Source organism: Artemia sp. Qi Xiang Cuo, chromosome 9, assembly GCF_049724085.1.
Source record: "Artemia sp. Qi Xiang Cuo chromosome 9, ASM4972408v1, whole genome shotgun sequence".
NCBI lineage: Eukaryota > Metazoa > Arthropoda > Branchiopoda > Anostraca > Artemiidae > Artemia > Artemia sp. Qi Xiang Cuo.
This window is the reverse complement of record NC_142802.1, coordinates 21,713,856-21,738,960: the sequence shown is the minus strand read 5'-3', so window position 1 is coordinate 21,738,960 and position 25,105 is coordinate 21,713,856. Positions and strand designations below refer to the sequence as shown.

Sequence of the window (25,105 nt, the reverse complement as noted above, 5' to 3'; positions counted from 1 at the left end):
ATTTGTAGGTCAATAACATGAGCTGCTCAATATTTACTGATTTTATAACTTAGACAGCTTAGAGAAGAGGTGAACATATTATTTTATTCCCATTTTTATACTCTTTTCCAATATAACAATGATTTAATTTGTATATCTGATTTAAAGGCATTTAATGGACCCTAAAACTCCTTATTTTGGCACAAGAAATAGTTTAAGGAAAGTAGTTAAAAACTTACCAAACAATTATAAATCAATCCTTTCCAAATCCTATATTCAATATAGGAAGTAATTTTCAGGGAAAATTGAGGGATTTTTGTAATAATAATTATCAATTTGTTTGATTTTTTTTTTTTTTTTAGTAGTGCCATATTGGAATTTTTGGTTGTTGTTTTGTTAGCCTGTTGGCAGGGATATTGTTTTGTTTTTGTCTATTTATATTGAAATATGTGTTGGATGTTGGAGCTGGCCTAACAAACCAAAAGGTTCCTTGGCGTTTCTTTTTTGTAAATTATGTGTAATTAAAGTTATACTCCTAGAAAAAAAATAAGGCATTGATTAAAAATTATGAGTAAACAAAATATTAACCTATATCAGATTTCATAATCGAAATTAAAACAGGGTGAAAAAACTACTCAATTCTTTTTTCATGCTCTTTCTAGATACAATTATCAATTCACTAACAAGTGACAATTACACTTACTTTATAGGCTAATATGCAGCAAGTTTTGATTAACTAGATCATCGTTTTCTTTCATTGTTGTCTACTTGGTAGTATCATTTCAAGTAATATTTTGGTGTGAATATTGCACTCAATCTCAAACAAAGATAGGTTCCAGACTGCAGAAAAATCATTTTAGCAAAGGATGTATAACTAGAATTAAAGGAGAAATGCATAATTGTGGCTCTATATGAGACCATCAGCAGGGTGGAGTGCACCATCAGACAATGACTACTATACAACAAAGGAGTATAAAAAAGGATCTATTGCTGCTACTTTTTTTTAAAGATGTTTCCTTTACTACTACTACTACTACTAACATCACAGCTACTAACATAACATCACATCACATCACAGCACCAAGCCGCCTGAGGCCAACACAGCTACGCACGATCCTCCTCCACCCCAATCTATTCAAAGCCTCCCTTTTTACACCCGCCCGCGAAATTCCCATTTCCTTTAAATCTTTCTTTATGACGTCCTCCCACCCCAGACGGGGACGACCTGCTTTCTGTTTAGCCCTAGATGGTTGGCCGAAAAGAACAATCTTTGGCAATCTGTCATCCTTCATCTGCACAACATGCCCTAGCCACCTCAACCTTTCTTTCATTATAGACCTAGAAAGCAGTATTGAACCACATTTTTTGTATAGCCTATTGTTTGAAATTTAGTCAGTCAGACGGGTACCCAGAACAATCCTTAAGCAATTTCTCTGGAAAACATCTAGCAAATCTTAATCCACTTTTCGGAGTGTCCATGCTTCAGAGTCATATTTGACCACTGTCATCACTGTAGCTTCTAAGATTCTAATCTTGGTTTGTAGACTTATCTTCCTATTCTTCCCGACCTTTTTTAACTGTGAAAAAACACCCTGAACCTTGGCTATTCTATTTTTAACATCTTCACTGCTCCCACCATCTTTACTAATAATACTACCAAGGTAACTGAAGCTGCCCACCTGATCAATCTTTTCATTACCCAACGTCACCTTTTCATCTTCACTTATTCCTAGCCTGAGTGACTTAGTCTTCCTAACATTAATTTTCAAACCAATACTAGCACCCTGCACTCGCAAATCTCTAAAATTTCATTCGTTTTGCTCAGACTTTCATCTAGGATGCTTAAATCATCAGCATAATCCAAGTCCACAAGGAGACTTTTTCCTCCCCATTTGATTCCGTGGTCTTCCATTGCCGTTCCTGTGCTTCTTAATACAAAGTCCATCAAAATAATCCATATAAAGGGGGATTGAACACAACCCTGCTTAACTCCTGATTTAATACAAAACAAGCTGCTAACCTCATTTCCTACCTTAACTGCAGCAGTGTTATTCTCGTACATAGCACTAATCACTTTAATGTATTTGTCTGATATACCATACAAGGATAAGACCTTTATTTAAGCTCCTCTATCAACAGAATCGAACGCTTGCTCATAATCTATAAAACTGAGGACCAAAGGTGTTTGAAAACTTAGGCACTTCTCAATTATTAACCTAAGAGTGAAAATTTGGTCAACACATCCTCTACCTTTTCTAAAACCGCACTGCTCTTCTCTTAAAACTTTGTCTATGGCATCTCTCAGTCTAAAAAGTATCATATTACTAAGTAATTTGCTACCTACAGAGACCAGACTAATGCCTCGATAATTACCACGCTCACTTTTATCACCTTTCTTATAAAGTGGCTTAATTAAGGTTTTCCTAAAATCGTTAGGTACTTCCCCTTTTTCAAACATCATATTCATAATCTTCAATAACTTATTTCTAACCTCAGAGCCACCATATTTAAGAAACTCATTTACTACCCTATCAGCACCTGGAGCCTTATTATTCTTTAATCCTTTTAGTACTGTTGCTAACTCTTCCTCACAAACCAAATCTTCCTTCACATCCAAGGTATCACAAATTTTTTGATTTTCCTCTATATCTTTTCCTGCAACTCTATCTTGGTTAAGCAAATTCTCAAAATGTTTGGCCCATCTTGCTTTAGCCTTTTCCTTATCGCTAATTGCCACCCCATTCCTATCTTTAACTGGGACAAGTCCGGATTGACTACTACCTCTCAATTTGTTAACGTGCCAGTACAATATTTTACTATTATGCCGTCTAGCTGCATCTTCTAAATCCTCGGCAAGTTTATCCATGGCCTCCACTTCACACCTCCTTAGTTCATATTTCAATGCTTTCTCCACATTCTTTACATTCCTTTTGTTTTCATATGATCTGTCACTCAGATAATTCTTGTACAAGTCCTTTCTCCTTTTTATTAAACATAAGACATTTTTACTAATATTTTTAGCCGCAGTTCTAGCATTCTTCTCTGCGGCAAATTCAGCCACATCCCAAATAATTTTTCAAATATGATTAAAACCATATTCAAAAGCATAGACTATTAAAATTTTAATTTTATTATTAAATTGTTCCAGAGACCTTCTTCTGAAATTCTCATCCTGGAGTCTACCAACATCATAACTTCCCGGGAGGTAATTACCCTTCCGATATTTCAGCTTTAAATTAACCCTTGACACTACTAGCTGGTGATCTTTACTTTTAACATCAATAACAGCACTCCTATATACCCTAGTATCTTGTATTGATCCTGCCAGTCTTCGGTTTACTATAACATAATCAATAAGGTTTGCTGTCTTACCATCACGTGAATACCATGTTAGCTTATGAGCCATTTTATGACCAAACACAGTATTGGTTATAAATATATTGTTATACCTACAAAATTGCAAAAGTCTGTATCCATTACTGTTTTCTTTTCCTACACCAAATTTATCTAAGCTGGGATGCCATCTATCCTTATTTCTACCATCCTGGGTATTAAAATCTCCCAGCAATAACATCGTATTTATACCTGGGACCTTGTTTATTTGCTCCTGTAACTGTAAGTAAAATTCATCTGAGTCACTAACACCTCTGTCAGTTGGTTATACAGAGGCGTATACTACTATAAATGATACCCTGAACTTTTTAGTCATAAAATGGGCAGTTAATATTCTATTATTAATACCTTCCCAGCCTAAAAAAGACTAAGCAGCTTCCTTATTCATCATGAGCCCTACTCCCTGTCTATGTACCCTATCCTTCCTGCCTGAGTAAACAAATTCTACATCACCTAATTTCATGCTTCCTACCCCTGGGATATGAGTTACTGAAACTCCTATTAAATCCAGTTCGAATCGTCTGAATTCGTCAGTCAAAATGTCGATACGATAGTCATTTTTTAATGTCGTAACATTCCAAGTTCCAATTTTCATGTTCTTTAAATCATTGAAATTTTTTTCGCCTCAGGAAAAGCAATGATCCCGGGTACCAGTGCAGGACGGGGATCACATATGTTCTCAAGGCCACCGAAGTGCTTATGCCGGCTTAGAACTAGACAGCAGGAAGTCCCTGGGACCTCCTTCAATGGAGGAATTGCGTAATCCTGGGCCCATCTTGGTCACAACATGGTTTTCAGCACTTGGTGATGCCCTTCTATCAACAAGAGTCGAAATCCTGCACAGACATTCTCAAGCCTATTACTGCCGACTCATTATATATTCATGCCTACAGATATTATGCTACTACGGGGAGGCAACCAGTAATAGATAAATTAGCTAGGAAGAGGTTTTTCAGCCCAAAGACGCCCATCAAAACATACCAATCCCAGAAGAATTGTCCATTAGTCAGAATCCCGTGCAAATGCTGTGTCGTTTACTAGGCTATAATTTCCTCAAGGGGCGCCACTCCTCAAGTGGGAATAGAGTTGACTGCAAGGTCCCCAGTCTTACAGGTACCCCGAAAGGGTCGAGGCTGCCCTTTGTAGAGGCCGTTGTCCATAGATCTGGATCTTATGCCCTGCCGCAGTTGTCCTCCTATAGAGGATCATCCCGCGATGGAGTTCTGCGTCACCATGCAATTTAACCCATTACTGGGAGAAGGTTTGCAACTCATGGAACTTGTGGACAAACCAGTGGGCCCTTTTGAGTGTACATTTGAGGGGCCTTCTTCCTCCTCTGCCTGTATGTATGACCCCGGGCGAGGGTGCCCCAGATTCTATTATGGACCCCCAGGGACAAGGTCCCCCCTTGGTCCGTGCCTCCTATGGAGGTACCCTACATATCTGTAGAGCGTTCCCTTATCACCACTTGGGGACACGCTGAATGGCCTGGGGGATGCCAGATAAAGGATCACTTTTTTTTGCAAAGGCCATAACTCAGTGACATATTTAACCTACTACTTATAAATATACATAACTCACTGACTAGGACTATATAAGTTATATACAGAAATATATAACTCAGTGACATATTTAACCTACTACTTATAAATATGTGTAACTCACTGACTAGGCCTATATAAGTTATATACAGAAATATATAACTCTTAGAAGACTGGTAATTCTAGACTGTTACCACAGTATGTTTCTTTTAATCAGGTTATCATATTTTCTTCAATTGTTGTCTGTATTTTTAAGCAGTAGTCAATATCCACTGAGTCTTATTTTGCAATCAGATAGGGTGAATGCTTTTGATAGGTCAAGGAATGCAAGCAATTTTCGCTTTTAAAGGTACATTTAAAACAAAAAAAGACTACTATAAGAAGTTTGCTAGGGCTAAAAATAAACTACAAAATCTTCCTAAACAGCTTTATACAAATTTTGAGTGCAAGCTTGCTACTGACAGTAAAGGAAACCCAAAACATTTTTTGAATCGTGTATCCAGCCAGGATCACTGAAGTTGATCAATAAATATTTAACAATTGTCAAATGGAGACACTGTGAGAGGCCTATAAAACATTACAGAACTGCTTAATTGAAAATTTGCACCTGTTTTTACTATTGAACCTGAGAAACCTTTGCCACCTACCCTCTATCATATCATTGGAAACACAATGTCTTCTATATTGGTTTATCTGCAAGAAGTCCAGACTTAAGAGGTATTTGATACTTTAAAGATCCTTTTGTGTGCCTCAACATTGGCTGACTGTCTCAAAGGCAAAGGGTCCATTAGCAAATGCTCATGTGGGATACTTATCATTGAAACCTATTGAGAATTTGTGATTTGATAATGAAATTTAAATTAAAAGACAGTTGAATTATGTTGGCAAAGTTTTCAATCAAAGTGGGTTGCACCACAGAAAATTTGAAGAGCTGTCAAATTGATCAAACCAAATTTCTTGTGAGGTAGTTTTTAGCAGGTATACTAGAATGGTTTTAGGGACAACTCTTTCTTGAATTTTAAAAAGAAAATTCTGCTCCATTTGATAAAAAAAGCATAATTTACACTTTCTAATGGTATAAGTTTCTCTAAAACTAAATATATCTATATCCAGCACAAAATAAGAGAAGTTACAAAGGGTTTTCTAAGATGTCAGGGAAAGTAGATGTTGCCTTTTAGTTTTCTGTCATTTATTTGGAGTGCTTATCCAAGCTCTACAAGTTATGACAAGATCACCCAATCAATTCTAAATAGTTTGGCCACACAAACTAAAAAAGTTTGTAATGGATGAGATAGGCTGATTCTTTGTGGTATCAAACCTCCTTATGACAACTTGGAAGAACCTTGTTAAAGAGATTGCTTTTCCTCTGTTCTGTATCTTCCAAAATTCTCTCAAATTAAAGAAAATACCCTCAAAATGGAAAGAGATTCATATAATACCAATTTTCAACAAAGGTGATTACAGAAAGGTTAAGAACTATTGTAAATTCTTATCTCCTGGCATATTTTCTCAATAATAGCCTAATCGTTTATCTCCTTAACCTGCAGTTTCCTGCCCAAAAAGTCAGTTGAGACTAATCTTCATGAGACATATAATAGTGTTACCAGCCTTCTTCACAACCATGTCACAAGTCCCTCACAAATATCTCAAAATTGAAAATTTCATCAATAGATATCCACACAGATGCCATCAAGTGGACTGTAGATTTCTTCTGAAACTACATGCAGCAAGGTTAATTCTTCACCTGTAATAGTGAAAAGGTCTTCTCAAGCCCATCTGAGGATCCATGGTGTGCCACAGGGTACAGAGCTGGGCCCTGCTCTATTCCTCATTCACACAAATGATATAATAAAAGAAACTTGAAATTATATGACTATGGCAACAATCCAAAAAAATTTGGACTTGCTGACAGATTTAGTAACCAATCAGACATATTCAAAATTTAAGCATGGGCTGCAGACTGCCTGTTGGAATTAACATTTCAAAGTGCAGTGTTCTCATTTTGACAACTGTAATCCCTATCATCCATACACCATGATCAGACTCTAACATACTGCTGAAAATCAGCTTAGTAGGAGTTCACATTGATGAACATGAAAGTTTCATGAGTACTGGCAGAATATGGTATTAAATGCTAATTCTTAGGTCTACTTAAATATACTATTTCATGCCTAAAACAATCCAGCAAAGGAGGAGATAACCTCACTATTTAGGGGTGTAGGGTATATGGGCTCATCAGGGGGGTAGATCAGGGCTTGTCAAAAAATCAAACATGATATTTGGAAAAAGCATAAAATAAGAAATCTAATGGTACTACTTTTTTAGCACTTCTCCTTCTGAGGAGCTGCTAATATCCCATATTACCCTAAAGAAGTCCAAATGCTTAAAAAACAAACTTAAATACTTACTTATCTTACTCCTAAAAGTCACTGCTTCAATTCACTCCCACCCCCTGTAATGGAGTAATATATAGCCTAGTTTATATTTCGCCATTATATTTTACAACAGCACTGCTCTCTTATTCCTTTTTTTTTTTACAGTAAACCCCAATGAAGCAGCAACTTTTTCAAAAAAAGAAAGGTTTTTTTATATAAACTGGGTTATTGCTTCATTAAAGTGGATGGAGGTAAATGACAGCAAAGAAACCTTCAACAATGAAATAAGTTAGGAACTAGATTTAAGTTGCTTGAACAAAAAGTCTTGGAGGAGCCACACTCTTGTTTTGTTTCTTTGCCATCAGTTAAAACTGTACTTTAATTTAATTTATTGTCTAATGAACTACTTTGTTTTAGGCTGAAGAAAAAAAGCATGCTTTCTATGCTATTTTTATATTAGATACCTGGTTTGTTAAGCAGGCTACTGTTGGAGTCAATAGATGGAGGTTCCTTCTAGATTCTCTCAGTGATTTAGATGCTAACCTTAAGAAGTTAGGGTCTCGGTAAGGATTTTTTTTATATTAACTTTTACAATTATGAGTTCAAAAATATGTATATACATATATACTACTACTACTAACAATTCATTGCACCACCAAGCTGTCTGAGGCCAACATTGCTACACATGCTCCTCCTCCATCTTAATCTATTCAAAGTCTCCCTCTTTACACCCTACCAAGAAGTTTCAATTTTCATTAAATCCTTCCTTACATCCTCATCCCACCCTATTTGGGGACAATCTGTTTTTTTGTTTGATTGGTCAAAAAGAATGATCTTTGGCAATCTGCCATTCTCAAACTTCTTCTTATTATAGTCCTAGAAATCAGGAAAACATCCCATTTTTGTACTGCTTATGGTTAGGAATGAGCTCAATTGTATGGATGGGTGCCCAAAGGAATCCATAGACAATTCTTCTGGAAAACATCTAAAAAATCCTCCTCTGTCTTTTGGAGCACCCAACTTTCAGAACCATACTTGACCACTTTCATTCCTGTGGCTTCTAATTAGCAGACTTGTCTTTCTATTCTTCCAAACTTTTTCACTATGAAAAAAACATTTTGAACCCTAGCATTTAGGGCAGGTACTACTTCTGATGGGCATAATAGAATTGAGAACTTTTTCCACTATGAAAAAACATTTTGAACCCTATCTTTTCTACTTTTAACACCTTCACTGCATCCACCATCTTTACTAACAATACTACCTAGTTAAGCAAATTTATCCATTTAATTGATCTTTTTTGTTACCTAACATCCCCTCTTCACCTTCATTTATTTCCATTCTAAGTAACTTAACATTAAAGTTCAAACCTATTCTTGGACCTTGAACTCTTAAAACTTCATAAAAATCATTCATTTTGCTAATATTTTCATCTAGGATGCTCAAATCATCAGCATAATCTAATTATAGGAGAGTTTTACTTTTCTATTTGATTCCAGGCTCTTCCATAGCCTATGTCTTGTTCCATAGGACAAAGTCCATGAAAATGATCCATATAAATGGGATAAAACACAACCCTGGTTAACTCCTGATTCAATAGAAAACCAGCTACTAACCTCATTTCCTACCTTAACCATAGCAATGTTATTCTTGTACATAATATTAATCATTTTAATGTGCTTATCTGCTATACCTTACAAGAATAGGGTCTTTGTTAAAGCTCTTTTATTGGCTGAATCAAAAGCTTACTCATAATCTATAATACTGAGGACTAAAGGGGACTGATGACTCAGACACTTCTCAATTATTAATCTAAAATTGAAGATTTAATTAATACACCCCTCCCCTTCCTAGATCCACACTGTTCTTTTCTTACAACTTTATCTAAAGCATCCATAACAGCAAGTCTAAAAAAAGATCATCATACTTGGTAGTTTGCTTGATACAGAAACCAAGCTAATGCTTATAATTACTACACTCACTCAGATTATCACTTTTCTTATAAATAGGTTTAATTAAAGTTTTCCTAAAGTTGCTTGGTACTCCCCTTTTTACAAAAATCATATTTGTGGTCTTCAATCATTTATCTCTATATTTTTAATCCTTTTAGTACTGCCTCTAATTCTTCCTTGCGAAATAAATCTTCCTTCACATCCAATTTATCACAAACTTTTTCTATAACATTTTCAGTAACTTTATTGCAGTTTATCACATTCTCAAAATGTTCTAATCTCTCACAAAAGATTAACTATTCTCTCTTATTTTTCTTAACATAACAGTACACTATTTTACTATTTTGCCATTTGGCTGCATGTTCCAGATTTTCAGTAACTTTATCCATTGCCTCCTCTTCACATCTTCCTAAATCATATTTTAATGCTTTCTCTACTTTTCTTACATTCCTTTTATTTTCATATAATCCATCACTCAAATACTTCTGGTACAAGCCCCTTTTCCTCTCTACTAGACTTTAACATTTTTGCTAATGTCCATAGCCCTGTTTCTTACTATCCTTCTTAAGACACCATCTGCTACTTCACAAACTATTTTCCTAAAATTATCTCATCCATCTTCTGTATTATTATATTTTAGACTTTCCAGCTTGATATTCAACTGTTCCTGGAAAGTTTATCTCGAATTCTCATCCTGGCGTATAGCAGCGTCTTAACTTTCTGGAAGGTAGTTATCCTTCCAGAATTTCAGCTTTAGATTAGCCCTAGACACTACTAGATAGTGATATTTGCTTCTAACATCAATGATAGCACTTGTGTATACACTTAATATCTTGTATTGATGCTGCTAGTCTTTGGTTGACAGCAACACAATCAATATGATTGGCCATTTTGCCATTATAGGGGTACCATCTTAACTAGGCAATTTTATGACAAAATACTGTACTGGTTATAACTAGATTGTTTTAGTACAAACGTGCAGCAACCTATAACCGCTACTATTTTCTTTTCCTTTACCAAATTACATGTAGCAATATATGTTGAAATAAAAGCATTAGCTATTCATTTCAAAAACATCACTATCACAATTCCACTAAGGGCCAAATTCGGACATCAGAGTTGATGAATCATATGATTACACGAAAACTGGCACAAATGTAAAAACAACAACGAAGGAAGAAAAACCATAATGAATGATCATTTGTGAGTCAATAATTTAACTGTAAAAAGTCAATTAAAAAGTTAACAAGATAAACACTGGTCAAACTAAACTTAAAAAAAAATACAAGTCAGACAAAAAAATTAAAAGGGACATTAAAAAGGGGGGGGGGGTAAAACAAGCAAATAAATACAAAAAAGAACAAGATAAAAATATATATAAAAATTAAAACGAGCCCGGAAAAATATGTCAATAAACTGCGTAAAGTCAATAAAAAGTTAAGAAGATAAAAACTGGTCAAAAAGAAAGAGGAGAAGGGACAAAAATAAGTGAATAAACACAAAAAGAGCACGAAATATAAATATATATAAAGATTAAAAGCGACACTAACAAAAAGTGTGTGGGGGGGGCAAAACAAGCAAATAGGTGCAAGAACCTGGGCTGCACCATCAGCCAATAAAAAAAAGAAACAAAAGGGAGAAACTGGTGGGATATTTTATTAATTTTTTCTGTGATGAAGGGGACAAAAGTTTTTCATATCTGGAAGTAACGCAGCGAATGGGGGACAAAATAGGGATGTGGTTAACAAGGTCAAATGCTTTCTGAAGGTCAATGGAAATTAAATTTAGCATGGAATTAGGCTTTTCGAGGATTTTTCCGACATTGTTGATAAGAAAAACAAGGTAGTGGGAAGTAGAAGTGGATTTTAAGTTCCCTAATTGCCTCAAGTCAGTAAGGGGTAGAATTTTTTTAGCCAATCTGCAAGGAATCCTTCACAAATTTTCGAGAAAATAGGAGTAAGAGTAATAGGACGATTTGTCATCTTTTGCATAACGTATTAATTGTTACTCTTGTTTTATTAGTGGTAATTTGAAATTTATGAATTTGATGAGTTCTAATAATAATGTCATCGTTTTCTTCACTAGACTCTATGTCCTTCGTGACTCACCTGAAAGTGTGTTTAATAACATAATCAAAGACTGGAATGTGAAAGCTCTTACATTCGAATCTGATACAGAACCTTACGCCAAGTCGAGAGACGAAACGATACGGAAGCTTGCCAAATTGCATCACGTCGAAGTTCATGAATATTGTTCTCATACGCTTTATAATCCAAATGAGTAAGTAATCGCTTTATTAGTCTAGGGGCGTTAAAGATTTAGGGAATAGTAGATTTGAGGTCCTAAATGCACAGGTAAGAAAATGTACCAGTCAGATTTACTCAATTGTAGATGTTTTTTGTCTATTAAGTATTGTTTTCTGCTCATTTGTCAATAAGACAAGCTACTTTTTATTTTAAACGGAAAGGAATCGGTCGCTGATAATGAACCGTAATGAGGTATTTATGTTTGAACAAATGAAATGAAGGACTGATTTTAATCTGAATAATCAAATAAATACCACAACTTCTGGCTACTATTAAGCCTTCAGAGCTCTTTTGCCTTTGTGTTCTTGATCGACCTTGTCGTCGGCTGCTTCGAGAACATCGATGCTTTTTGTTGTCGACTGCCGCCAAAATGATCCCAGAGTAATCGATAGAAAAGAATTGCAACATACATATGCTTTTGAAGCTGTGGGATCCCAGACCCCAGTGAACCAAAATAAGGACTCTATCCTTATTTCACGAAGATTGAACATGCCGTTCATTCTACTAAATCTTCTCCATGCAGGTTTTATTTTAAAATTCGCTATTTACATAATTTGGACCCCTTTCACAGGGCAGTGCACATAAGTATGTGTCTAAAATCTGGATTTTAGCAAAATATTTGCTATTAACGAAATACGAAACGCTGAGCATTAAACTTGTTAAATGTATACTTGCTATATTTTGGTTTGGGACAAGCAGCTGCTGCCAAAATCATTCCTGAGGAGTCAAGAATTGAAAGAACTGCAACATGTAAATGCATATGAAGTTGTGGGACTCTACTACTACTACTACTAACAACCCACCGCAGGACCAAGCTGCCTAAGACCAATACAGCTACACACACTCCTACTCCATCACAATCTATTCAATTCCTCGCTCTTTACACCCTCCCAGGAAGTTCCCGTTTCCCCTAAATCTTTCCTTACATCATCCCACCCCAACCAAGGACGACATGTTTTTCGTTTAGCCTTAGACAGTTGGCCAAAAGAACACTTTTTGGCAATCTGTCATCCTCATCTGCAGAACGTGCCCTAGCCATTCAACCCTTCTCTCATTTTATCCTTAGAAAGCAGGATTGAACCACACGTTTCGTACAGCCTACTGTTAGAAATACGATCAGTCCGTCGGGAACCCAAAATAATCCATTGGCAATTTCTCGGTAAAACATCTAACAAATCTCCTCTGTTTTTCAGAGCACCCATACTTCAGAACCGTATATGACCGCTGTTATCCCTGTAGCTTCCAATATTCTCATCTTGGTTCACAGACTTATCTTCCTATTCTTCCAAATTTTTTTTCAACTGTAAAAAAAAATCTGGGCTTTGGCTATTCTACTTTTGACCTGTTCACTGCACCCACCGTCTTTACTAATAATACTACCAAGGTAACTGAAGCTGTTCACTCGATCAGTCATATCATTACCCAGTATCACCTTTTCATCTTTACTTGTTTCTAGCCTTAGCGACCTAGTCTTCTGATTCTTCTTTGATTCTGTATTCTCTCCTTGCCTTTCCTCCGCTCCTTTATACAAAGTCCTTCAAAATGAGCCATACCAATGGGAATAGAACATAACCTTGCCTAACTCCTGATTTAATACGAAAACAGCTACTTACCTCATTTTCTACCTGAACCACAGCAGGTTTATTCTCATAAATAGCTCTTGGACCCTAGTGGACCAAAATAGGGACTCGTGTCCTGATTTAATAAGGTAGAAAATGTTCTTCATTCTACTAAAATTTATTCATGAAAGTTTTGTTTTAAAATTCGCTATTTGCATGATTCGTAGCCTTTTCCAGTTGAACTACAAGCACATGTGAATTTAAAATTAGAGTCTAGTCAATGTTAGTGAATTTAGAAACCCTTGGATATAACTTTAATAGAAAAATAAAAAAAATCGTTTGTGAAATACATTCTTACTGTGTTTTCATTGGGGACAGTTAATTAAAAAAAAATAAATCCGTAAATAGTCCGAGAACAGTCATGTGTTGAAAGAGGGGCATCTTATTTTATATTTGTTAACAGGGGGGGGGGACGCGGGCCTTAAGGTTTTGTCAACATCTGGACCAGATTCTTTGCACGATCCGCATTTCAACAGGTTGTAGTAGTTCTACCTCTTTACTAAAATTTATATAATTAGCCTCTATTTATCTTCGATGTTTACTTAATTTGGGCCCTCCTGCTCCTGGGACTGAACGGATCATGTCATACGCGGGGACTTTTTTTGGGTCTTCTCAATTGTTTTAAATATAATAGCTATCCTCAAATATGTATTCTATACTAGGTGGGAGTGCGGTTTGACTTGGGTGGACAAGGGCTGTTGACAAGGATGGTTGTTTGCCCCTCCCTCGCCCTCTCGTGGATTTTGGCTCAAAAAAGGGTTCTAGAATTGATTTATGATCGAACAATCCTTCCTACAGTTTTCTACAAATATTCGTTTTATATTACCGAAAAAAACATATGTGACATATTGCTCTTTATTGAGTCAACGCAATTGTTGTGTCTATGATTATTTGTGAGCTTAACTTGACTAATTTGAATCAATTGACACCTTTGTCATTTACCTACGATACTACTTAGCTGTAGATCGACTATTTCAGCTTAAAATTTTGCAATTTTCTCTAAGGAATACTTCAGTACAATACGCCGAAAGGTCTATATGTGTATTGTGGGCACCTAGGGTGGTGAGAGCTCTACCTTTATTGCGGTAGCGGTTTTTCTGAAAATTCGAAGAATTGTGATGAAAATAAAATTGAATTTTAGTGGAAAGTGCGCGCATTTGAGCGGACAACAACCATTAACAATCAGCATTATCTTATTCTTCTCTGAAAACTAAATACACCCAAAAGCTTTTGCTCTTGAAGAATTTGGCGTACAAAAGTTAAATTTTAGCGTTAACAGTAGGGAGTTGAATGAGATATTAGCATTATAAAGTGCAAGAACTTGCTTGTATAAAATTGCATCTTTGAACTCAACATTTGACAATTGAACAAAAATTTTTGTTATTTAAAGCAAATACAACTAGGCCCAAGTTACTTTCGCTCTCGGTGCATTACAGCACAAATTTAAATTATGAATTTCAAATTCCAGAAGCACTGAAAGAAAATTCTAAGTTGGGTAAAAAGTGAAGGGTTAGGGAGTAGGTGACAACTTCCCGAAATATATGATAGCTACTGCTCGTTTTTCACTTCAAAACAATATTTTTGTTTATATATTTAAAATCCACAATCGTGTTTCTATAAATCCAGGTCTAAATATAGGCCTGGTAAATTCAGTTGGCTAGCAGCCTTTTTTTATAGCCTGAAAAGAGAAAGATAAAAATGACAAATTAGATGATCAGTGTTGCCAAATACTAAGGGTTAAGATAGTAGCTGTTTGAATATACTTTTAGGATTATACAAGCAAATAACGGAGCCACGCCCATGACCTACCAGAAATTTGAAAGTTTGGTTAAGAAAATAGGACATCCTAAGTCTCCATTGGATTCTCCGATTTCAATACCTAGTAATATATACTCCATTGATGGAAAGAAGTAAGATTTCTTGTTTTTAATTTGATACTGTTGGTGTATGTTAAAGTATTTTTGGGACAGGTTTCCTTTGTACAACTTGATTAATCCTTTCTGTCACACAAACTAGGTAAACAAGATTTTTTTTTATTATTATTATTTATAACACCGTTTTAAGTAGGAAATGATTTCCTGAGAAGAAAAAAATACGTAGATTAGACTGATCAATAAGTGAACTAACTTAGGCCGTGGAAGCAGGAGTTTTGGGCTAATGCTTCTCTATTTAATTGCCTGGGATTCTGCAGGTAGGGACTTACTGGACTGACCCCACGTTCCAAAATTTCATGACCTTTACGATACTTTCTATAACCTTGTACAATTTTTGTATAATTCGCCTGTGTGTTGCCACTTTTTGCCTTTTGGGGATCAATGCCTTGTACTTCTTGAATGATTTTTCTCTTTTGATGGAAAATATATCTCAACTTATATGGAGTCACAATTTTGTGCAAGAAAATATGGAAATATTTTTCTGATTTTTAATTTTCATTGTGTATGCCTATCCTTATATTCTGCAACAGAATAAAGGGATAGGTTCTGCGTCAAAATAAACCAAATTTGTTATAACAACGAACCTACAGGATGTTACGAATGCTTCTTTAACAAGGACAAACCGATAAAGTAAAAATCAATAGTTGCGTTGTAGAGTAATTTTGTAGTGTAGAATAAACCTGAAGTGATAAAGCAAAACAGTTTGAGATTTGTAATCAGCATGAACAGATGCAGCGCAATGGAAAAGTATAACCGGTGCGGGTACCATCCACTAAAAAGGAAAAGTTCCTTCGAGGCCTGGAAAATATTTTTGTGTCTTCCTAGCCGAGTGATTGGAGCGCTGGATTTGGAGCCAGAGTCGACCCAGCTGTAAATGGGTAACTGGAGAAACTTGGGGAAGGTAAGCAGGAAGGGTGTACGAAAGCAAAGGATGGCTGACCTGCCAGCCCCCCATTCCACTTTCTGGCTGAAGGGCCTAGAAACGGAGATCAGTACCGCTGGCTTGGACTTTAAGAGTCTAGCGTTGTATTTTTTTATTTGTAACAACTGTGTTAGAAAAATATATAGATATAAGAATTACTGTGCAAATGACCCCTTAAACATCTTTATGTTATTTCATGAAACAAAAAGGGATTAAGAAATGTATTTTTGTCAGCATCTTCAAACCTGACGCGATGGAGCAAAACATTTAGATTCGTAATCAGCATCAAAGACTGAGTTTAAAAAAGATATAGATACAACAAATAGTGTGCAAATGAGCCTTTAAACATCTTTCTGTGATGTTTTACACACCGAAAGAGGATTAAGAAATGTATTTTTGTCTATATCTTGAAAACTGGCATGATAAAGCAAAAAAATTTACAGATTTGTTATCAGGTATTTGAAGTAAATTAGAAAAAACAAACATCATGCTTTGTGGCTCGTTGTTTTGTGTTACAGCATTTAGTTCTATCCATAATTTCTTATTGTTGTGATTTGTTATTGTTTGTTTTGTTTAAGTTTTTGAGCTACAACTTTACAATCCTGTTAAAATTTTAGTTTTAATAAGAATCAAATCAACCCATGAAGAAAATTCCAAATAAAACTTTCCTTCGCCTACGAAATAACATACTGTGAATAGTGTGAGTAATTCACATAAAAAAAATTGTTCTTTTCCTGTGAAATAAACTGTAACACGCTTTCATTACACAAAAAGAAAAAAACTGCCGTTCAATAAACTTTAACCGTTATTTCTTATAGTGTTCTTATTGCCTGTCTGTGAAGTATCTGATCCTGCACAGTTTCATTTAAAAAAAAATGGATCGAGGGGAAGAAAATTGTCGATAATCCCTGTTTGAGGCGACTAAAATTGTTTATAAATGAGTAAATCTGCGTTTCTGTTTAATGTTTTACGGTAATAATGGAAAGTTAATCTGCTTGTGAAATTGCGAAAAAACTTTTTTTTTTCAGCGCAGCACAAGAGAACGGTGTTATCGGATAGGATTCATAGGGGGTCTTGGTTGTAAAAGGTCAAATACAAATACGGCATAAAAGACTCAAAGCACAGCTCTTACTGTTTTCAAAATGATTTTTGAATAAATAACGTAGATTATGATTAGAAAATGTTGGAAGCTTTGAATCTTTAATTTTTCGTTTATTTTTATTGGGCCTAAAGATTGAAAATTGTTTCCGTTTTATTCCAGAAGTCTGTACTATTTGGATATTCTACGGGAGATCAATTATCTCCCATTCTTGGACTATGACACTAAATAAATACTTCCTTATAAATAAAGTCCTGATCGCTAGTTCTAGACTGTGACCTATTCAGATTTTCTACAAAAATTCAGAATTCTGGCCAAGTCACAAAGATGGTCAAGAATTCAGAGTAAAAGCGTGGGAGATGGGTTTTCTGTTTTTTCTTCTCATCTTTCATTACCGGGATTGATGAACTTCTTTCCTTTTGCTCTCTATCTTTTCGCTATTTATGACTGATACCGCTCGTTCAATATTTTTCCTTAAAGTGTTTTTGAAATTGGTGTGAGTGCTTGCCAAAGACAAAGCCTTAGTGAGACCTATGATGTTCAACGCCTGAACGATTGTGTGCCATAAAATGAAAAGGTTAAAAAATAAACCTTATTCGCACCCAATAACAAACGAGTTAATTCAACTAGGTAATGGCGCTAGTCCAAGCTATAATGCATATTTAGTGGTGAAAAACGTGATGAAAACAAAAGAAGGGCTGAAGAAACAACTGACAGAAAAGGAGATGCGTAAGAAAGAGAAAGAAGACAATATGTAAACTGGTGAAAAAGCTCAACTATGAGACTTTGCAGTGAAACTTCTTGATGGAAAAGATGATCTTATAAAAGCAAAGTTGTATAGAAGCTTGTTCAGGAGACGTCTGGGAGATTCCAGAAAGCTATTAAGAGCCGTCCTAGCCGAGTGGTTGACATGCTAGACTTGAAATCCTTTGTCCGTGAGGACAGGGACTCGAGTCCTGGTGTCGTTGATTATTTGATTTGGAACTGGGGTCAATGGCGTGGCTCTTTAAGCTCAGCTAGAGTCAACCCAGCTCTAAATGGGCACCTGGAGAAATAAAAATAGTGACTAAGACCACACTGCCTTTCAATAACAAGCAACAAAAGCATGAAGAACAATAGGGAAATCTTTTTGCAAGACAGTGGAGATAATTTGAATGAATATTTCAACCAGGACTCAATGAACTTTGCTGAAGTAAGGATGCTAGGACTACTTTGAAAAATTTTTAATTTTTGGTTTTATTGGTCGCATGTTATTGTGAGTTTTTTTTTCTTTTATATGTATTTGTCTTGCTGATGACGGCCCTTGGACATAGGGCCGAAATATTCATTCAAATTATCTCCACTGTCTTGCAAAAAGATTTCCCTATTGTTCTTTGTTCTTTTGTTGTTTACCTAGAGAAATCTGGGGAAGGTAAACAGGAAGGGTGTACTAAAGCACAGGATGGCTGGCCCTCAACCCCCCATTGCACTTCCTAGCTGAAGGGCCACGAAACGGAGATTCAAACCGCCGGTAGGGACTGTAAAATCCAATGCCGTATTATTTATATTATTATTAAGAATAAATATCTCATTTAGATAGGCACAGTCCAATCTATGCTTGAGGCTGCCGCAGTATAAGTTTATGAGGAGCAAGCAAAGGCCAAAGAAGAAAATTTTTATCCAGGAATCCTGACAGGAGAATGTATCAAATATGCGCTATCCAAGAAAAAAAAATGTGTAGTTGATTTCACAACAATTACCAATGATTCCATTTCGTAATGTTACTCAAAGTAAGTTTTTTCTTTTGCGTATGTTTTTTTTTTGTAACTTTGCAATTAAATGGAGAAAAAAGAAATATCGAAGTCATCATCGGGCGCTATGCTGATGAAAGCAGAGGAAGCAAGTAAAGTTTTTGCAGCTGTAGCTAAGCATCTTCTCCCAAGATAATCAAGAAGCTATCAGTTCATGTCCTCTGCCTGCATAGACCGTGTGGTTTTTCCTACGACAGGAAACACCTTAGCAAGTTAGGTTTATGTCTGCCAATCGACTTTCTGTCATATTTTTTTTCAGCCGTGAAAGTCAGAAAAAAACAGATTGTTTTTGAATATTTTTGATGACAGCCCTGCTTGTTGTGAGCTTCGTTGCATGGGAGTGCAAGTCTTACTATTTTTCCCAAGAAACATTTTTTTTTTCATTCACTTAATTGGTTTATTATAACTATTATGGCCAAAATTCTACAAGAGAAACTATTCTGTGTTACGCGTCCTGTGAGGAATAAGGTAACTTTGCAGTTTTTGTGCCAATGTGAATTTGGATTTATTAGACTTATATACACCTATGATGTTTATTCCAATTAATTTGTAGAATTGATTCAGTAGCTGCCCAAATTTAAGATTTAACTTATTTCCTTAGGTACTTAGTGCCGACCCTTGATGATTTGGAAGTCGACCAGACACAACTAGGACCTCATCTCTACCCTGGTGGTGAAACAGAAGCGTTTAAAAGATTAGAAATGAAGCTCAAACGGCAGGTACTAATTCTAACGGGCATAACAGAATTGAGGGTTGCGAAAGGTTCTCTTATCTAATCTCCCGTAAAATTATTGGCGCTAAACTATTCCCAAAAGTAATATCCTGAAAATTACTTTAACATCGTTTAATAAGACAATGTGATGAAATTAACCAGTTGAATATAAATATTACCTGCTTAGGTGATAACCATTAAGATTGGCTAAGACAAAATCCCGGGCTCACAAGATGGGTCAAGTGCCGTGCTAAAAAGAATCCTGACCTACTGTTATCTGGCCCTGTGATGGCTATTCTAGTAATTCTAGACGCTCTAGACGAATTCTAGACGTTCTAGTAATAGTAGAGCAATCTCAACCTCTCAAATCACTGTCTTGGAAGATGAACGCTTTAATCAATCACTAGCAGACTTGGACTCCAATAAAAAATTTGATAGACTGACGGAGGTTACAAAATAAGGTTCAAGAAGTATTACGGAGTTTAAATATTTGAGAAAATTATGATCGAATAAGGAACGTGTTAAGCAGAAAAGGGGGAACTGAATTCACGACAGAATTTCTAAATTCAGCTGATACTGGTGATTTGTCAATTAGTAGCGAAAATGATCCTCGTACCCCGGTAGTTTTTTCCTCCTTTCTATATTTTGAAAGCTGCCTTTTTTTGGATTGTTTTCATTAAAAAATGCACTTTTTTGGTAGTTTCATTAATGCAACTGAAAAAAATAAACAAAAAACGACAAATTTTCCCCTCCCCATAGATATAAAAATACATTGCTTTTCTGAGAATTGAAACCACTACCTTAGCCTAGAACTTGCCTAGCCACTAGAACTAGTCTAGTTCTGCTATTCATCAGATGATTTATGATTTTTTTTTTTTAAGAAGGCTGGGAAGGGGAGTATAGTGAATTTTGATGCTGTAATATTAAATAAAATAAATACTAATAAAAGTTGGGGCCATAGGATGAGTCACAGTATAGAAATTGCATTCAATAAGGTAATAAAACAAGAGGAACCTGAAGATGGAGAGACTGCAGGTTTATTTTGAGTTTTTAAGGGGATTATCAAATTGTTAAATTTTTGATTATCAAATTTTTGAAGGTAGACTATGTGAAAATAATGAAAAAATGAAAAAGTTTCTTCTTAAAGAGCATTATAACCATTAAATATGGTCCTATATTCATTATATACATCCATAAAATATGAGAAATAATACATAAAAATAAAAAAACATATTTGCATACTATTGTTGTCACACAATGATATTATTGCGTCAAAAATACTTCAATGAGGATGAGGTACCAAATTCAGATAGGAGAATTAGAAAAAAAGGAAAAACATGATGGAGAGTTTTATTACCGAAGTATATTTTTATATATCTTATAATGATAATATATATATATATATATATATATATATATATATATATATATATATATATATATATATATATATATATATATATATATATATATATATATATATATATATATATATATATATATATATATATATATATATATATATATATATATATATATATATATATAGTAATTCACATATTTTACGTAAAGATTCTTATTATTAAGTTTTATTTTGTATTATAATATATTATAAAATATATTTTATAAGATAAATTTGTGCTGAATCACCTTTATTCCATTTAATAAAGAAATGTAAGGTAAGTATCATTATTATAGTTGCAATTAGGTAGTCAACCAAGACCGAACTCTTCCAGGGTCCCAGGATCCTAAAAGTAGATGGGCAAAAAAAACAAAAAATCAGGCTCTCCAGTTTTGAGTGCTTTACTGAAAACAAAAAATAATATATGATTTTTGTAAAAACTTCGTGTTTTAAGATGTTTTTTTTTCAAAGAAATATAAACTATTTCCATATAGATTGTCCAGGGGGCTAAAAATTAAAAAGTTTTCAGAGAAGTGTCGAATTATTTCTCGAATATTATAAAGTTTTGCATTTTTTCTATATTGTTAGTCTTTTGTGGTCTTCGGTTTTGATCTCAGACACCTGACTTTTTTTTTATTAATTTCTCTTATCCAAAACATGGAATTAAAAGAACTGAAACGACTCGAAAAAATATGCATGCTTTACAGCATCATTTTAAAATATTTTTATTATGGTTTTACTGGTAGTTAATTGTTTTTCATGAAGATAGTCAACGATAGTTAATGCAGTCAAAGTGGTAGTTAATGACTTGTAGATACGGCAAAAAACAGTGCTCATAGAAGGAAAATATAGAAAAAATCTCTGTCGGTGTGGGAATTGAACCTGTAGGCTATCGGTAACTAGCCAAAGGCTTTGCCCGAAGACGAATCCAGTGCACCGAAAGCTTTGTTCATAGCATCTTGTTTTAGACTTTACTGTTCAACTGCAAATGAAAAAAATAAACGTTTAAAAATATACCACTTAGACCTTGTGCTCCACACAAAGCAAGCGTATCTTAGCCTTTTGATTTTTTTATGCATACGGAATTAGTTTTACTTGCCAAATGTCCAGCACTAGATTCTGCCCGTATGAGTTTGAAATAAATAGTTCGTTTTTATGTAAGGAAAAGCGAAGTTAAAACTTAAAACGCGCAAAATTTATTGCTTCACAGCCTATACAATACATATCTATTAAACTAGCCCAAATAAGACAATTTATGGTATTTCCCTATATTTGTCAAATTTTAGAAACTGGCGCTTTACTGAAAATAGAATACGATGTATGGTGTTTGTGGAGTAGAAAAATAAAGCCCTTAAGGACGTTTTATACGGCAAAAAATAAAGTATTTTAGGGTATTCTTATATGATTTGAAGTGCCACAGTAAAAATTTATATTACTAGCTTTTGATAACACGGCTGGACAAAATTACAAAACAAAATATTTTTTTGTTAAAGTTTTGTTGGAAAATCTAAGTTGGAAAAAGTTATCAATATCATTTTCAGCGGAAGATTATTGAGAGGCTTATAAACTAGTATTGTGTTTTCTCCAAGACACAAAATAAAACTGATAAACATCTTCATCAAAACTAGGTGATAATATCAGTTTATTCATTATGTTGATAGGAAGTAATAAAGTTGAGTCGCTGTCATGCGAAAACAGGGAAATAGTTTGTGAAGTTGCTAATAGTGTCTTAAGAAGAAAACTAGAAACGCAGCTAGGAATATTAGTGAAAATGGTTTATGTTTTGTAGAGAGGTGGAGGGGTTATAGATAATAAGACACAAAGAGGAATGTAAAGAAAGTGGACAAATAAATAAAAGATGAATTAATGAGGTGTGAAATGGAGGCCATGAATAAAGTTACTGAAGACCTGGGAGATGCAGCCAGACGGCATTGTAGTAAAATATTGCACGGATATGATAAAAAGTTGAAAGGGAATAGTTAATTTGGAGTTGTCTTTAAAGATAGGAACATAATTAGTGTAAGCCTAATGAAAGAGTTAAAGAGAGATGAACAGAACATCTCGAGAAGGTGCTAAACCGTGATAGAGTTGCAGGAAAAGAATGAGCTAAGTTTTTGACACTTTGGATGTGAAGGAAGACTAATGTTTCGAGGAAGAATTAGTGACAGTACTAAAAGGATTGAAAATAATAAAGGCTTAGGTGTTGATAATGTAATAAATGAGTTACCGTAAATATGGTGGTTATGAAGTTGTTGACAAAACCCAGCAAAGGCAATGGGAGAACACAGAATCATTTGGAGAAGTAAAACTCTCAGACAACAAAAAAAAAAAGCTTCGTGGACTTTCTTCAAATCTATTAATGCAGTTAAAACGTTCTTGCTGTAAGTGGGCTGACCATTTTTTTTCTTTTTTTTTTTTTTTTTTTTTTTTTTTTTTGGTTGGTTATTATGGGCTAGATTATTATGGTTCGATCTTTGCTAGGTAGATATATATATATATATATATATATATATATATATATATATATATATATATATATATATATATATATATATATATATATATATATATATATATATATATATATGATTACATACATATAATTACTTTATTGACTTCTATTTCCTTTTTGTTTTGTATTTCTTAATTTTTAAATTCCTCAATATTACTATCATTTAAGGACTGGATATGTAAATTTAGTAAGCCCCAAACATCGCCAAACAGTTTGGAGCCAAGTACAACAGTTCTTAGTCCTTACCTAAAATTTGGATGCATATCTCCAAGGCTGTTCTATCATAAGCTCTTAAGCGTTATATCAGGTATGTTTATTTACCTCATCTTTTTAGCTTTTATCAGTTTTTCTTTATATTATTTCTGTTTATAAACAATATATTTTTTGTTTCTTAGATGCTGGTTTGATTATTTTTTCACATTAAATAATCATCTTATAATAAGTCACTTTCTCATATTAGGGTTCACGGGGGGTGAATTAAGAGAATTGTGCCCCCTCCCTCCCTAAGAAGCACAATAGTGATAATTATGTCTGTAGGGAACATTAGTGGTCTTAAAATAGTACATTGCACTTTTACATAGGTTGCACAATAAGCACATTGCACGAATATATAGATTGATAAGATCTCGAGTGTCTGTAAAACTATAGACATTCTCATTAAGTGCCAAGAACGTGATCAAAGCTGGTTGGATGTACAATCATTATTTGGCTGTCTAATTTCATTATATTTAATCATTTTGATGACTCAAATCCTTTCCCATCACCAAGAATAAAGCCTTCTACACACTGGTATATTCAGACTATTTTTTAGAATTGAAATATTACGTTTATGCTTTTCTTATTGTTCTATTATATTCAAGGGATCCTGCAAATTTAAAAGTCTATTAATGGGATTGGTGCTGATAGCACCGACGAATCTATCAGTTTGGTGACATCGTGGATGGAATTTTTATGGTTTTCTTATTGTTCTTGTAATTCTATTACCTAGACAATGTTAAGCAATATTCTGTAATTCTATACTCCATTCTGTAAAGTTAGGAGTCACCAAATTGCTTTGGCACTGAAACTCGTAAGCACTGAAAATTGGACTTATCCAGAGGCAGGGCTAAAATGTAATAGATGACAGAAAGGGGTGACTGACAGCTCTGAAGGCAGTTGATGAATCATTTAACCTCTTTCTTAAACAGAAAGTGATAACGCAATTTTGTTTCTTTTTTTGGTCCGGTTTACTCTGAAAACAAGTTAGAAGATTCGCTTATTGGGTTTTGTGACAAGTTGTCCCAAAAATTAAAAGTGGTTCCTACGAAATCTCCCCGAAAAATTAACGTCCGTAAATACATGGACGTTAATGCAAATGGTATTAGTCCACAATTGGGGCTATTGTGAAGAAAATGTGTCAAGAAATCACTTCTTACTTCATAATATGCAGAAAAATTGTATTTAACACATTTTGAGGGTGCATCCACTCTACTTTATCTCCAACCCGCTTAATGTGCAAATATATAACCAAATTATATATTTCCCATGTATTTTGCCATGCGTTACTCTTGTTTCTACTTCATTCCCGTA

The 25,105-nt window shown here is 34.6% G+C and overlaps 1 protein-coding gene across 1 annotated transcript in view; it reads left to right on the top strand.

Annotated features, from left to right (window-relative positions):
- LOC148948445 (cryptochrome-2-like) overlaps positions 1 to 25,105 on the top strand; it is a 44,541-nt gene that overhangs the window by 2,706 nt on the left and 16,730 nt on the right. Inside the window, exons 2-6 of the mRNA XM_089094370.1 lie at positions 7,706 to 7,851; positions 11,326 to 11,520; positions 14,935 to 15,075; positions 19,512 to 19,629; positions 23,705 to 23,843. Coding sequence (XP_088950496.1) covers positions 7,706 to 7,851; positions 11,326 to 11,520; positions 14,935 to 15,075; positions 19,512 to 19,629; positions 23,705 to 23,843 — 739 coding nt within the window. The remainder of the gene's footprint in view (positions 1 to 7,705; positions 7,852 to 11,325; positions 11,521 to 14,934; positions 15,076 to 19,511; positions 19,630 to 23,704; positions 23,844 to 25,105) is intronic.